The sequence below is a fragment of the Penicillium rubens genome (assembly GCF_028828025.1).
Source record: "Penicillium rubens strain IBT 27055 chromosome Unknown utg000002l_segment0_segment0, whole genome shotgun sequence".
In the NCBI taxonomy this organism is placed as follows: Eukaryota; Fungi; Ascomycota; class Eurotiomycetes; order Eurotiales; family Aspergillaceae; genus Penicillium; species Penicillium rubens.
In genome coordinates this window covers 6,528,769-6,542,866 of record NW_026890600.1, presented here as the reverse complement: position 1 = coordinate 6,542,866, position 14,098 = coordinate 6,528,769, and the positions used below count along the sequence as shown (strand labels likewise).

Here is a 14,098-nt window from a genome sequence, read left to right as displayed (position 1 = left end):
CAATGAAATATTAGAACCGTACGGACTGTTTGCCCCTTTCTTGAATGATTCTTTGTCTGGCTTCCACTTAAGATCTAGCATATATCTACTTGTTCTACTATGTAGATCAATAGTTTCCCTTCTTCATATCGCTACCCCATGGTATTATATTCCCGCAGAAGTTTACTCCAGCCAACCTCTCTATACATCAGGCTTACCTTGCATACTTCCTTAACAATTTCCTCTCCGTCCCTTTCACCGGGATTCAAGCCCCAAGTTACTTGGCTGGACTTGATGTTCTAATCAGACGATGGATTGCTTCTTTTGCTTGCCCCCCACTTGCCTCTCTTTCGACTTGCAGCAAAATACGCAAAACATCATCTTCTCTCTCTCACGCAGCTTCTTATCGGTCACACCGCCATCTTCTACTCTTGCTATCACAACTCGTTCTCCGATTCCATCCCGACTCATCTGACTGACCAAGGTGCAAATGAAATTGTATTGTTCTCTGTAAGATCTCAACACACGATCGCTAGCTACCTCAGAAGTGCAAAGTGACTGACGGCGGGAAGAAATGCCATACAGTGGAGAGCCTGTGATCTCCGGATACAAGCCTTGGAAAGACGTGTACTAGGTATCGCGCAACGACTTACTCGACTTGAAGAGGCGGAGATGGAAGATGACGGGCTGTGGAAAGGAATTCGGAGATCTCCCTACTAGGAACTCAACTCGCACACTTGAGGTCCGGCGCACCCATGAGCTGTTCCTAGGGAAAGCTAGCCCATTCTAGTAATTCCCACCTTCGCCCACGCTCGTCTTCGATCCCGGCATCCGGCAAATTGTCAATACATTATATATTTACATATATATTGGAGGGAATCACAAACCTAAGTCTCTGGTTTCCTTCACAGCACGAACGCGTTGAAGAGCGTGATGACGAACAGTCAAGGAAAGCAGATCACGAAAGACGAATTCTCTAGTGACGTTTCTACCAAGGAAAGAGATTATCTATGGGAATATATAACGGACGGGCAGTCAGAAAATCAACCCTGAACAATGACCCGCACGCACAGCAACAGTGGGATTCAGCGTCAAAAGAGGAGCATCGCCTTCTACGTTGCTTATGGGACCGCAATAAGATGGACGCCGGCGAGATGCCGCAAAGGTTCAAATTGGGCCAATACTGCAAATAGGTTCAAGATCGGCTTTAGAAATCCCCTCCCTTTCAAGCAAGTGATAGCCGGACCCTCAACTGCCAAGCTTCCACTCCTCCCAACAGAGTTGGATATCGTCTTGCTCCGGCCCGCAGATACCAATAAGCACCCAGGCATGCGTCGCCAATTCATTCAAGACTTCCGCGTACGACGACAGGGCGTTTCCCAATGGCTTCGGTCCCTCCAGGAGAATACGTATGGTATCGGGGCATCGCCGTCTCGTGTGATCGGGTCCAGGAGCTCCCGGAAGATGGTAGAGTACTAGATCAAGTACTTACCCAGGACATTAGCGTCGTTTCCCAGGAGTCCGCTACTAACGATGGCGGTACGGTGTCAGATATCGATACGCCGGTGGTCTCGGCCGTGCCAAACTTCCTCCCTGACCACTCCGAGATCGATAGCATCCGGCGGATGGCAGGGCCCCATCTCACCTGAAAATGCCTCCCTGCCGGAGCACCCCTCTCGTTGACTTCAACGTCTCAGAACCGCTATTGTCCGTAGCTTTCCCCACCCTATTCCCGCGCGGAGGCGCCGTTGTGACGCCTCGCCCAAGACATGTGCCATATCGTGACTATATCCGACATTTGATAAAGCACGAGTCTGGCCGATTTGCGCGGCATCCACGGTTCCAGTTCGTGGCGTCCAACACTCCATGGGATTCTTGTGCGTCAACACGCCCATCCAGAGCCCGATATGGCTTCTGCGCTGACGACGAAATCCTACCGACGACACGTCATTTTTCGATCATAAATAAAACGCACAGATGGAACTGGCTTGGTACACAGACAAACACAAGCTCCCCTACTATGACAAAATCGAGTTCGACGAGCATGGATGGTTGATCACCCCGCCAGGTGACTACCGATTATCGGACGCCCTGGTTTTCTTGATCGTTGGGCAGAACATCGTCGTCGCAAGAAACCGCCATGGTAAATGGCCGACGGGCTTCAGCTCGGACGGTGACATTTACCCCGATCGATGGCTGGTGGGCGAGCCAGTTATTGTGTGGGCGCATGAGCTCCCATTCATTCCGATATTCGCCGATTATTACGCCCTAGTCGGCTTCTCAGAAGCAAGGCGACTTGTTTCTAGAGTCAACGGCCTTGGTTCCGGTATCAAGTTTAAGGCCGACTACTTGTGAGGCGGAATCCCTCGGGCAAAGCACGCGAAAATTGTCCAAAAGCAAAAAGAACAATGGTTGAAGTTGTAGGAGCACCACCTGATAAGAAGGTGTCTCTGTGCATTGCGTGAACCCCTGGTCTGAGGGCCAACAGCCTCAGAGCTTCTTCCGATCAGATCAAAGCTGCACAATACACGTCGAAGCTACACACAATCGGCAGAACTGGAGCTGAGCGATCATTTTGTTCGACCTCGGCGTTGAACCGCACACCTGAGAAGCCTTTCGTTGCTGATGAGGCGAACAAAACTCCTCTGCTTGGGGCATGCTCCCGTTCTCTGAACTGCTCCTTCTCATTTTGAATATCTATTTATTCTTACAGGAAACCAATATGACAAACACTATTATAACAAAGCCTTGAGTAATCAGCGATTCGTACTAGGGGTAGTCTCTTTGCTGCCAGACAGGCGCTCGGTAGCGGGCATAGGCCCGGTGATATTTGTCTCATGAGTGGTATCGTAGGTGTCTTCAGTTGCGGGTTCTTTGCCTTTAGGCTCCAGTTGTGCACTTGGCTCCACATCCGAAACTTGATCAGCAGTAGCTCTAAGCTCGGGCATGTTTGACGTATGCGTGTCGTGGGTAGTTTGGTTGGATGCTCCCTCCGTATCTAGCTCAATAGCTGGTTTACTTTCAGCAGCTGGCGTCGGTTCCTGGGCATCTCGTTCATGAGGTACACCGTGAGGATCTCTAATGGGTAATTCTGCAGTTCCAGGCGTCTGCTCTGCGCTTGACTCGACAGCTGCTGGCTGATCAGCAGCGGGTACCAAAGCCCCCCGTGGTTGCCCGTCAGGGGGTTGCGTAGAAGCCTCGGGATTATGTTCGCACGGCTGTTCAGTGCCCTCGGTGGCTGGTGCCGCAGGTGCGTCGATACGGAAGAACTCCCCGTTCAAAACCTCGATGAGGGCTCCCGCCTCAGGTGGTGGTGGAATTGAGCCGCTCAGTAGCTCCTTCGCTCGAATCTTCCGCCCATACAGCTTTTTGTTTGCATCCGCACGCTCGGCAAGTACACCACCCTCGACTGTAAGGCCGCCGTACAATCCCCGAGTCTTGGAGTAGGCGAAGACTCCAGTCGCACCCTTGGTACCGACTACACCCCCAGCCTCAGCGCTCCGACCAATAGGCCCGACAGCCATGGATATATTCCCACCAAGAGTCAAGTTTCCCGACTGCATGAATGTCTTCACTGCGGCATCAGTAGTCAGAACGAACACGAAATCGGTTAATTCTGCACCAAATTGACCACCAGCGCCGAGGCCGCCCATTGCCATGGCTGACGGGGCGGACCAGCTGCCATCTGGGAGACGAGCGACAATCAGTCCCGACCCAAAGCGGATAGAGCCCAGGAATCCGAATCTGAACGCTGTGAATATGGCGATCCCCTGGCATAAAGTAAGTCACGATCGCTTAGGTTATTTCCTAGTAGTATTATCCCTTACCTTGGCTCCCGCGAATATCTTTCGTGGGATTTCTCCATCGATTTTGAGCTTCGGGTTGATGAAGGATTCGAGAATCGCAGCGGCCTTTTTGCACTCACCTGTGGAACACGGTCAGCCTGGAGTCGGCCATGTGGGGTAACAGTAGCACGGGGAATAATACTTGATAGCGAGGCAGGCAACGGGTTGTGCAACGGGTTCTTCATGGAAGATATCTTTTGTCCCGCTGATGCGGTGTGTATTAAGATGTCTACGTCTAGCAGTGTCAGGTATGGTCTCCTATATTTGGAGCAGGCTGAGCAGACTCGAATGGAAGAAAGAAATGATACTCAGCCGCCTCCGGGAGCCTACGCAAATCCAAGTGATGGTTCCAAGGTTGTTCTTGCAATGTCGTATAATCAGGGGTTTTGGCGCTTACTTTGCGCACGGACGTTTCACGGGGTTAGTATACTTTGCGGTTGGAACAGAAATGGACGTGAAGGTTCATCGGATTCTAAATAATCTTATGCATAAGTTCTATTTTGAAACTCTCCTATGTCTGGTGAAATGTTAGTTATGTTGCACTGTGTTGATTTAGACGAAACTGCCAAGTATTTAGGGCTTCGGAAGATGGAGTATGCAGTGATATATATCATGTTACTTGGCCGACGATCAATGACCCCTAGAGAGTAGTAATTGCTCTAAAATGAGACTCAATGTTCGTGCGCAGCTTGACGAATTGATTCGCATAGCTTTAAACAGACCAGTCACCCTAGTAGGTCATCTCGGGATGGTTTATGCAAGGTACAGATTAACATTGCGGGTCGAAAGCAGGTACAGAGTACTTCATAGCTGGGACGAAAATATAAACATTCTCGGAGGGATTATTCATTCTCTATAATTAAGATACGGACTACACATGTAATGTAACGTTGAGGTTGAGAATCAGAAGTACCCAGGTAAAGTTCGTCTATCACATCCATGGATAGGGCTGGCGGGCCGCGGTTATGCTTAATTTTGAGCCACCAGGTGGGTGCACTTATCTAGGTAGTCGGGTACCCGGATAACGGAGATTGCTGTGCATTGGGATAATTCAATACAATGAAACCAGAATTTACTGCATGCCTCAAGACCGCAAGCTCTTCGGAAATGAGCCTACTTCAGTGCAACAGTTGCAATGTTCCGGTCGAGAATTGTACATATCGGTTCTGTTTCGCTGTAATACGGCCGCATCTTGCCTCAAGTTTCCAGCGGTTGCACCATTATCACCTATGCTGTTCCAGACCACTCTGGTCCTCCTCGTACTCCAGGCGAGTACCGTGGCATCCGTGCCTGCGGAACGACGCGCAATTCCCATCGCGGACCAAACCTTTGACTATGTAGTCGTTGGTGGCGGTACCGCCGGAAGCGTGATCGCGACGCGACTAGCACAGAATGACTTCGACGTTGCGCTGATTGAAGCAGGGGGATACTATGAGCTTGGGTCTGTGGCTGAGTTTCCTGCAGCTGCTGCATTGACGATGGGATCAGATCCTGCTTTCAGCTCACCGGTGGATTGGGGCTTTGTGACAAGAGATCAACCGGGTGCTAATAGGCGGGCAATTCATGTCACCCGGGGAAAATGTCTCGGGGGGTCGTAGGTGTTTTTCCAAACCTGACATATCAGATCGAAGCTGACTTCACTCCAGGTCGGCGTTGAATTTCATGGTCTACCAACGGTAAAGGACCAAGGACTCTGAATACTCAGCTTAACTAACTAGGATCATCCAGTCCGACACGTGAGTCTATGGAGCTATGGGCAGCTACAGTCAATGACAGCAGTTACACATTCGATGAAGTGCTCCCATTCTACCAGAAGAGCGTCCAGTTCACGCCCCCGAACACTGACTACAGAGCTCCAAATGCCTCCGCGGACTATGATATCAATGCATACGATTCGGATGGTGGCCCATTACAGGTGTCGTATGCTAACTTCGCTCAACCTTTCTCGTCATGGATGAGCCTCGGTATGGAGGCTATCGGCATTGATCAAGTAGATGACTTTAACCTGGGCAATATAATGGGGACTCAGTATTGTGCATCGACCATCAACGCATCCACCCAGCTCAGAAGCAGCTCCGAGTCATCTTTCCTAAACAAGATCACGCCCGACTCACTGACAACCTATACAAATACCCTTGCCAAGAAGGTTGTCTTTGATCAAAACAAAAGAGCAACAGGAGTACAAGTGAAAGGCTTGCTGGGCAATACCATCACTCTTTCAGCATCAGAAGAGGTTATCCTCTCGGCCGGTGCCTTTCAGTCCCCGCAACTCCTCATGGTGTCTGGCATTGGACCGCCCGACCAATTACAAGAGCATGGAATCAACATCATAGCCAATCGACCAGGGGTCGGTCAGAACATGTGGGATCACCCGTTCTTTGCTCCTTCGTACCGTGTGCGGGTGACAACATTCACTAAATTTGCTACGAATCTGCTATACGCGGCTGGCCAAATTGTCGATGCGCTAGTCGCCAAAAATGGATTCGTCACCAATCCAATCGCGGACTTCGTGGCCTTCGAGAAGATTCCGCTCTTCTTCCGCTCGGCTTTCTCTGAGCGAACGCACCGTAAATTAGCCGGATTTCCATCCGACTGGCCTGAAGCAGAGGTGAGAGAAATATTCCCTCACATAGAGAGAAAGGTGTATAACACGTGAGGTTATAGTACATATCCGGCGCAGGGTATATCGGCAATGTGTCAAATCTCCTGGCAAACCAGCCAAGGGATGGATACCAGTATGCCTCGATACTCGGTATTCTGATTACACCTATGTCCCGAGGAAATGTCACTTTGAAGTCCGCAGATACCTCAGATCTGCCAATGATCAATCCCAATTGGCTCGATGACAAGGCTGATCAGGAAGTTGTCATTGCCATGTTCAGGCGAATACGCCAGGCTTTCCAGAGTGAAGCTATGAGGCCCGTGGTCATCGGCGAGGAGTATAACCCCGGGCCACAGGTCCAGTCCGATGAACAGATCCTCGAGTTTATCAAGGATAATGTGATGACCATTTGGCACCCGAGTTGTACTTGCAAGATGGGAACTTCCCGTGATGATATGGCTGTGGTTGACTCTCAGGCCCGGGTTTATGGAGTGAATGGACTGCGAGTAGTTGATGCTAGCGCATTTCCTTTCCTTCCTCCTGGTCATCCCCAGTCGACGGTTTGTATGTTTCTCTCGGTTACTGCTCTGGTTTACCAAGTGCTAACTGCATCATAGATATGCTTGCCGAGAAGATCGCGGCGGATATTATCCGGGATTCCCAAGTGCCTTAATTTCGATTCAGAGGCGAGTGGAGAAGGATCCAATGGCTTTAGATACATGTTTCTAAATTGACATTTAGATAATAAATTACCTTGTCGATTGGCTTTGCTGGGCTGTGCTAATGCCAACTATGGGAGGCACACTTTATACATCAGCATGCCATGGAATGGGCTTGAAAATGGCGATTGCACGCCAATATATCCGTAAAGAAAGAAGGGGAAAGGTAATAAACGTGGGAAAGTTGATGGGTAAATGCTCTTTCTATAATACAGTGAACACCAGATACAAATCCTCATATCGCTACAGAAACCCAGAAGTTATTGGAACAAGACATCATACACACGGCAAATGTCCTCATTTCTTGGCCGTCTTCTTCTTGCCCTTCAAACTCTTCAGCTGAGCAGCCCGCTCGGCTCTCTGCTGGCGCTTCCTCCACGCCAACCAACGGTTACCACGGTCATGTGGCATAGCAGTGATACCAGCCCTCTCGGCAGCCCGACCAATCTCCCAGTTAGCCTCACGGTACATGTAGCCAGGGCGCAGCTGGGGGCCAGACGCAGCCTCGACAGCCTCGACATCCGCCACACGAACACCGTTCTCATCAACAGAAGCAACGAGATCAGACTGAGCCTCGACGCGTTCGGCCATCGGCACAGGGGCCATGTTCAGCTTACGCCGGCTGGGCGCATTGCGAGGGTGCGGAAGCTGCTCATCCTTGTCGAAAACAACTCCGATATACCGGCGCTTCGAGTGCTTCAGCGGGTCGAGGTAGTAGCGCACGTAGCCAGCCTGTGTTGCATAGATTGTGTGGTCCCGTCCCATCCCGCAGTTCTCACCGGGGAACCATAGCGAGCCTCTCTGCCGGAAAATGATGCATCCCGGTACCACGTACTCGCCGCCCGTGCGCTTCGCTCCGAGACGCTTACCGGCCGGATCACGTGAGTGTCGATTGGCCGTTCCTTGCGAGGCGTGTGAGGCGTGACGCACTTGTGTGAATGGGAGAAGTGCGCTGGAGAGGGAGGGTGTTGGTGTGGTTTTCGGGAATGTGGGTGTTGCGGAGAGGGTGCGCAGGAGGGATTGCGATTGCGAGAGCGCGGGTGTCGACCGGATTGTCGGGGTGAAGGCTCGCTCCAGCGCCCGCAGGGGCGTTAGCACTCGGGGCTTGAACATGGTAGGTTGTAATTGGAGTGTTTGGAGGTGTAGATCGTGAAGCTCCAAAGGGGAAGTTTTTCGTTCGGAGATCGGGCTTGGCGTCACGTGTGTACCCGTAAGCTGGCTTCATCTATACACCAACTCGAACTCGTTCTACTTTCTATACAAATACTTGATTCTGCAAATATCGTGTGATTATTCAAATTATGTTGCAAAGCTGGCGCCAAGCCCTCTGGGCTCTTCTCCTTCTCGTGTCTGTCGCCCAGGCCCAATTCAACTTCTTCGACCAGATGTTCGGAGGCGGCGAGCAACAACGCCAACAGCAGCGGTCGCAGAACAGTCCCAGTGACAGTGACCGGTACCAACAGATGTGGAATGGAGGTAAGACCCAAAATAACTGTCTACTGAGAACATGCTGTCGCAAGTCCACATCGCCCTCGGGTCCACATAACTGACTATCATGATCTCTTTATAGCACAATGCGACCACTACCTCTGCCCTGGAACTCTTGCTTGTGTACACTTCCCACACCACTGTCCATGCCCCCACCCTGATGTCGAGGAGAAGGTCGAACTTGGAGAAGGAAGTGCTGTTTGTGTTTCGAAGGGAGGCTTCAAGGCAGGCGAAGCTGCGCGGAAAATTGAATTGGCTCGCAAGGGTCTTTTGTGAAGACTTTGGGCATATGCTCTTTGCTTTATATAAGAAACGCATACAGCTCCCGTGGGTTGTGATCAAGTCATGGAGCTTGGTGCCGCTGGACGGATTAATCCGATAAAATTACTATGAATCTTTTTTGGACATACTCAGATGTGCTTCAAACTTGGCAAGCTTACTTCGTATATGGAAACGGACGCCTGTAAGCTCGTATCGAATCTAGTGACTCTATCTAAGACATGCCAATGTGCTCATTGGTCTACTATGTATACGTATTCGAGGCGACTTGAGATGCGATTTCTCATGCCTGGAAAAGCACCCATCAGTGATCCTCATAAATAATTGAATAACTAATATTGGATTGACCTGGAAATAATCTGGATGTCACAGAAATATAACCCCATGCCTCAAGTAAGAGTACACGATCTACAAAGCAATTGTCGTCGCTATCTCCGATTATCTCCGCAGTGGCCTTCCGTCATCGGTTCCTCAGCCTCTCGGCGGTGGAGTCCACGGGTTACTTACCAACTTCGCATCCTATCAGTCTTTTGCCTCAACCCTTACGTTTAAGCTAATCTGGTCCCTCTCAACTACCATGTGGGGTCTAAGGCTCCGACTCCTGCAAAAGCAGTGGACACCAGCGCGAACTCGAGCTCTTTCAAGCTTCAGAAGTCATGAATTGCGGCGTGGTCCTCGTAATAGCATAAAAAGACCAAATCCCATACAGTCTTCGAAGAAAGTCGAAACCTCGGCTCAACCTGAACCTGCTGCCTCCGAGTCCCAAGATACCACAAGTCCCAATTATGACCCTTCGCAAAACACTCTGCTTTCTCCCGTTTACGTGCCTGAAGATCCCAGAGGTGTGCTTAAAGAAAACCACCCGGCAATTTCAATACTGGCGAACTCAGGTATAGTCGTACAGCGAGAACTAGAGATGATGAATGTTATGATGTGAGTGCTGCGCAAGCCCATTTAAGAGAAACATGCGTACTGACTCCCTCAGTGGATTTGAACAAGCGAATAAGTATGTCATCATGGATGCGCAGGGAAATCACATTGGATATATGGCAGAACAGGACAAGGGATTGGCAAATACAATGGCACGGCAATGGTTCCACACCCATCGAAGTTTCGTGACACATGTATTTGACCGACAGGAAAATGAGGTTCTTAGAGTAAGCGCATGAAATAGCCATCTTTGCTGTGATTTTGGCTTGGCTGACCATCACAGTTCAATCGCCCGTTCTCTTGGATCAACTCCCAAATTCACGTCTATGATCCTCTCGATCAAACGCCAAATGCTTCCTCGGCATCCACCTCTATTCAAAGCTCAACATCTGGTTCTCTCATTGAACCTGGCACGAGTTCTAGCGCAAGAATATCCCCTCTTGGTCTCGGTCAGATGCGAGTTATCGGCGAAGCCCAGCAGCAGTGGGCGCCTTTGCGGCGAAAGTACAATCTCTTCACGCATCACCAGTCCCCCAACCCCGAAACAGACATGGGAACCCGTGGTTTCTCGCTATCTGACTCTGGTTTATCACAAGCACAGCAGATGCAACTGGCGCGGACGCCCGACCAAAATGAGGGTATATTCAACCAATTTGCCTACGTTGATGAGCCGTTTCTATCATGGGATTTCTCCCTGAAATCAGCAGACGATCAGTTGATTGGATCCGTCAATCGCGATTTCGCAGGCTTTGCGCGCGAGATCTTCACAGACACCGGTGTCTATGCAATGCGAATGGATTCTGCAGCTCTCGGCACAAAGACATCAACCAACAGAAATCTAGGCATGACCCTCGACCAACGTGCTGTTATGTTGGCTACAGCTGTAAGTATTGATTTCGATTACTTCAGCCGTCAACGAGGTGGCCTTGGTATATTTCCGCCCGGGTTCCCTATGGGCGGCCAGGCTCCCGCTGGCGGTGCAGCTGCAGAAGGCGCTACCGCCGGTGAAGCCGGGGCTGTTGGTGGAGCCGCTGCTGGGACACTTGAGCGAGTTGGGACCGCCGGTGGTGCGCCAAATGGTATGGTCTCCGGTGCTACCACCGCAGGTGCAATGGCTGGGTATGAAGCAATGCAGAGGGGGGCCAGCACAACCGACCCCAACGCACCACCATCGGAGCCAGTAGACCCGGGATCACAAGGCTTCCAGGATCAACCTCAAGACCCTTGGGGTGCAGACGATCCTTGGGGTGACGGAGGTGACATTGGTGATGGGGGTGACGGTGATTATTTTGACTGGTGATGAGGGTCAGTTTCTGTACTATAAATTAACGATTTAGATGTAATATTTGCTCTTAAACCAAGAATATTGTCATTCACTTTGGCCTTGTCTTCCCTAAATACATGTTCCCCAACGGTATCGCCACGCCTCGTCCACCGCCCCGGAATTATTCCATCCCCACCATTTATCCCACCCAAGCCCCCGCAGACAACCCTGCCACCTAAGTATTTCCAGAACGCATTTCGCTTTTGAATCAATTAAACAGCGAAAATGGCGTCCACCGTCGCTCAGAAGCGCCTTTTCCACGAATACAAGAACCTCTCCACCAACCCACCAGAGGGTATCACCGCAGGGCCCGTCTCCGAAGATGACATGTTTTATTGGGAAGCCCTGATCCAAGGCCCGGAAGAAACCCCCTTCGAGGGCGGCGTCTTCGCAGCGGAACTAAAGTTCCCAAGGGACTACCCCTTGAGCCCGCCGACGATGAAGTTTATCGGAGGTGGCGTATGGCACCCGAACGGTACGTGACAGAGACAGAGACTTGCGACTGGCCACTTGCTCGCATTACTCAACGCACAATGGCAAACACATTACTTATGCAATCGGAATACAGTATACCCCAACGGAACCGTCTGCATTTCCATCCTTCATCCCCCCGGCGACGACCCAAACCACTACGAACACGCCTCGGAGCGCTGGTCTCCCATCCAGAGCGTGGAGAAGATCCTCATCTCTGTCATGAGCATGCTTGCCGAGCCGAATGACGAGAGCCCCGCCAATGTCGAGGCTGCTAAGATGTGGCGCGAGCGGAGAGCCGAGTACGAGCAGAAGGTTAGGGACGAGGTGAAGAAGGGCCTGGGGCTGTGAGTCGGGTTGGACTGTGGTTGAATGCCTCGGTTATCTCGCTGCTGCACATACGGATGTCTGTCAATATGGTCTGCTTGTGCTGCGCGGGAGTCAAGGTTTGATGACTGGCGTTCGAGGGTTTCTTTTTTCTCTTTGCATGGTTTGGATATGAGATGGCTTCTCGGTCTGTGCTTCTCGGTCTGTACAGTGCATTCTTATCCTCGCATTATGATAGCGCATTAAATACATGCAGAATTTCGATACACTGTTCTGTTCTCTTTTTCCGACTTGCTAAATTTGCATCTGATTTAGTACTCTCTTCAAATGTTGTCTCGTTTACCTACTGGAGTATTGGAGATCCTTGGCAAGTATTATGGAATATCGCTCCTGTCTTTATTTTATGTGGTCTATGCATCTATGCCTTCCTAGATATACATATCCTACAGCATTTTACTCCTGCCGAAACATCCTCCGATTAATCCACCCTTCCAAACCCCCTTGACATCCATACAAGATCTCAATCTCCGCCTTCAGATTCAAAACCAGCATTCGCTGCAATTCAGCACGCCATTCTGGCTCCGGTCCATCGCTCGCCCAGACAGGACTGTTCCGAAGCATAGCCATAATTTTCTTGCGGTCTCGCATTGTCAACGAAAGAAGAGCCGTGTCACCGAGTACCTCCGGCACTGCTATGATATCCGACACGCGAAGACCAAGCCATTGCAGCCTCGGTATACTGAGACGAGCATTTTGGTGCAAGTTGGCCGCCGAGCCGTACTTGTACGTCGACATGATGGCCATACCATGGGGATCACCATCGGTGAGCGCATAGAAACGGGGCGGACGTCTGCTCTGCTTGGACGCGGAGTCGGACATTGCACGCAGGAACGTTCGTGTCATGAAATCGGGGTATCCTTTACCCTGTTGGAGTAACGTTGAGTCCAGTTACTCGTCTGCGGGACAGCATATGCTAAATCAGAGACGCAGCTTACCGTGACCATAATTCCTTCCCCGGCTAGTGCTCTGGTGTGGTAACTTATTCGCGCGAGCCGGTGGAAGACTGCCTGTGGACAGGGGCTCAGCGTACTGTCGCTGCATATGCTGTCTTTCCATACTCCGTACCTCTTTTTCAATGACCAGTACCCAGCGGACCCGTGAAATGTCGATCTCGTCTCCGTCCTCTATGCGAGGAATCAAACTGTCCTCGGTGGCAGACTGCGCATCGATCAAAATGTGGGAGCCACGGATCAGCCGAAAGTCTCCGGTCACCAGCCCTTTTGCTGCTGCTTCCTAGAAAGTCGTGCACGATGTCAGCAGCCCGTCTTTGCAGTGCTGTGGTACCAGAGCATTCGGCAGGACAAACCACATTCAATGCTGTCCTATTCACTCCGATGGTGTACGCCAGGTCATCAACGATGCCGTCCACGATATACTGCATGCGGAAGAATTCCGGGTCGATATAGTATATGTCTCTGGTGATTGTATTGATGTGTTCAGTACACCTTCCAGACGGGTTCGTGGACATTGCTAGCTCACCTCTTGGAGATCAGCTGGCCCGTTCGAATAACTTGGTCCAATATAGCTAGGATTCGGAGGATGACAGCTACCAGAACACCCAGACTCGGTCAGTTGTTATCCAGGAAGGATGTCCAGTTGGTGTTCGGACTGTGGGAGGAGGCAAGATCTTACTAAATTTCCATGCCTCATATGCCGTTTTCCCAGGCCAAGAGTATTTTCTGTATGTATCAATTCTCGGACTCGCTTCCAAAGCTCCGGTGGTTGGGTTGACAATGCAAGCAATTGGGCTGGCTCTGCGCTTGAGGGTGATGGAAATGTTTGCCTCTGCCGGGGAGCGTGAGAGTTCATTGACGAGGGCTGCGAGGGTGTTGTCGATGAATTGTTGGACTGAAGGGTCTGGACCACCGTCTATTTCCAAATTGTGGATGGTTGGCTCAGCCATTGCCGTGGATTTGAGCAAGACGAGATGGTTCTGGGGAGGACATACCAGTGGACCTGTCCGGGTGTAATTGAGCTTACATGACACAACGGTACAGGGCTACCTCCTATGTACCTACCTACATGTACATAGGTACTACCTAGTTAGTAGGTACATAACTACTATTACCTCCAT

At 50.8% G+C, this 14,098-nt stretch overlaps 9 protein-coding genes across 9 annotated transcripts; 6 read left to right on the top strand and 3 right to left on the bottom strand.

Annotated features, from left to right (window-relative positions):
- Positions 1 to 1,035: 1,035 nt before the first annotated feature.
- N7525_004968 (uncharacterized protein) lies at positions 1,036 to 1,628 on the top strand (the record flags this gene model as incomplete). Its single annotated transcript, XM_061213234.1, has 2 exons — positions 1,036 to 1,446; positions 1,476 to 1,628. The coding sequence occupies 2 exons, from the start codon at positions 1,036 to 1,038 to the stop codon at positions 1,626 to 1,628; spliced, it is 564 nt and encodes a 187-aa protein (XP_061070255.1).
- Positions 1,629 to 1,956: 328 nt separating this feature from the next.
- Positions 1,957 to 2,334, top strand: N7525_004967 (uncharacterized protein; the record flags this gene model as incomplete). Its single annotated transcript, XM_002565280.2, has 1 exon — positions 1,957 to 2,334. The coding sequence occupies one exon, from the start codon at positions 1,957 to 1,959 to the stop codon at positions 2,332 to 2,334; it is 378 nt and encodes a 125-aa protein (XP_002565326.2).
- A 401-nt stretch (positions 2,335 to 2,735) lies between these two features.
- Positions 2,736 to 4,009, bottom strand: N7525_004966 (lipid-binding SYLF domain-containing protein; the record flags this gene model as incomplete). The annotated part of the gene is made up of 3 exons (XM_061213233.1): positions 2,736 to 3,749; positions 3,807 to 3,904; positions 3,967 to 4,009. The coding sequence occupies 3 exons, from the start codon at positions 4,007 to 4,009 to the stop codon at positions 2,736 to 2,738; spliced, it is 1,155 nt and encodes a 384-aa protein (XP_061070254.1).
- Positions 4,010 to 5,053: 1,044 nt separating this feature from the next.
- Positions 5,054 to 7,099, top strand: N7525_004965 (GMC family oxidoreductase; the record flags this gene model as incomplete). The annotated part of the gene is made up of 5 exons (XM_061213232.1): positions 5,054 to 5,418; positions 5,471 to 5,500; positions 5,553 to 6,432; positions 6,489 to 6,990; positions 7,044 to 7,099. 5 exons carry the CDS (start codon positions 5,054 to 5,056, stop codon positions 7,097 to 7,099), a joined length of 1,833 nt encoding a protein of 610 aa, XP_061070253.1.
- A 343-nt stretch (positions 7,100 to 7,442) lies between these two features.
- On the bottom strand, positions 7,443 to 8,258 carry N7525_004964 (mitochondrial 54S ribosomal protein bL27m; the record flags this gene model as incomplete). The annotated part of the gene is made up of 1 exon (XM_002565283.2): positions 7,443 to 8,258. The coding sequence occupies one exon, from the start codon at positions 8,256 to 8,258 to the stop codon at positions 7,443 to 7,445; it is 816 nt and encodes a 271-aa protein (XP_002565329.1).
- Positions 8,259 to 8,446: 188 nt separating this feature from the next.
- On the top strand, positions 8,447 to 8,909 carry lcl2 (the record flags this gene model as incomplete). The annotated part of the gene is made up of 2 exons (XM_002565284.1): positions 8,447 to 8,621; positions 8,716 to 8,909. 2 exons carry the CDS (start codon positions 8,447 to 8,449, stop codon positions 8,907 to 8,909), a joined length of 369 nt encoding a protein of 122 aa, XP_002565330.1.
- Positions 8,910 to 9,489: 580 nt separating this feature from the next.
- Positions 9,490 to 11,142, top strand: N7525_004962 (scramblase family protein; the record flags this gene model as incomplete). Its single annotated transcript, XM_002565285.1, has 3 exons — positions 9,490 to 9,845; positions 9,898 to 10,069; positions 10,126 to 11,142. The coding sequence occupies 3 exons, from the start codon at positions 9,490 to 9,492 to the stop codon at positions 11,140 to 11,142; spliced, it is 1,545 nt and encodes a 514-aa protein (XP_002565331.1).
- Positions 11,143 to 11,391: 249 nt separating this feature from the next.
- N7525_004961 (E2 ubiquitin-conjugating protein UBC7) lies at positions 11,392 to 11,988 on the top strand (the record flags this gene model as incomplete). The annotated part of the gene is made up of 2 exons (XM_002565286.1): positions 11,392 to 11,641; positions 11,735 to 11,988. 2 exons carry the CDS (start codon positions 11,392 to 11,394, stop codon positions 11,986 to 11,988), a joined length of 504 nt encoding a protein of 167 aa, XP_002565332.1.
- Positions 11,989 to 12,417: 429 nt separating this feature from the next.
- Positions 12,418 to 13,927, bottom strand: N7525_004960 (uncharacterized protein; the record flags this gene model as incomplete). Its single annotated transcript, XM_061213231.1, has 6 exons — positions 12,418 to 12,888; positions 12,960 to 13,031; positions 13,090 to 13,257; positions 13,331 to 13,439; positions 13,504 to 13,570; positions 13,657 to 13,927. The coding sequence occupies 6 exons, from the start codon at positions 13,925 to 13,927 to the stop codon at positions 12,418 to 12,420; spliced, it is 1,158 nt and encodes a 385-aa protein (XP_061070252.1).
- Between the last annotated feature and the right edge of the window lie 171 nt (positions 13,928 to 14,098).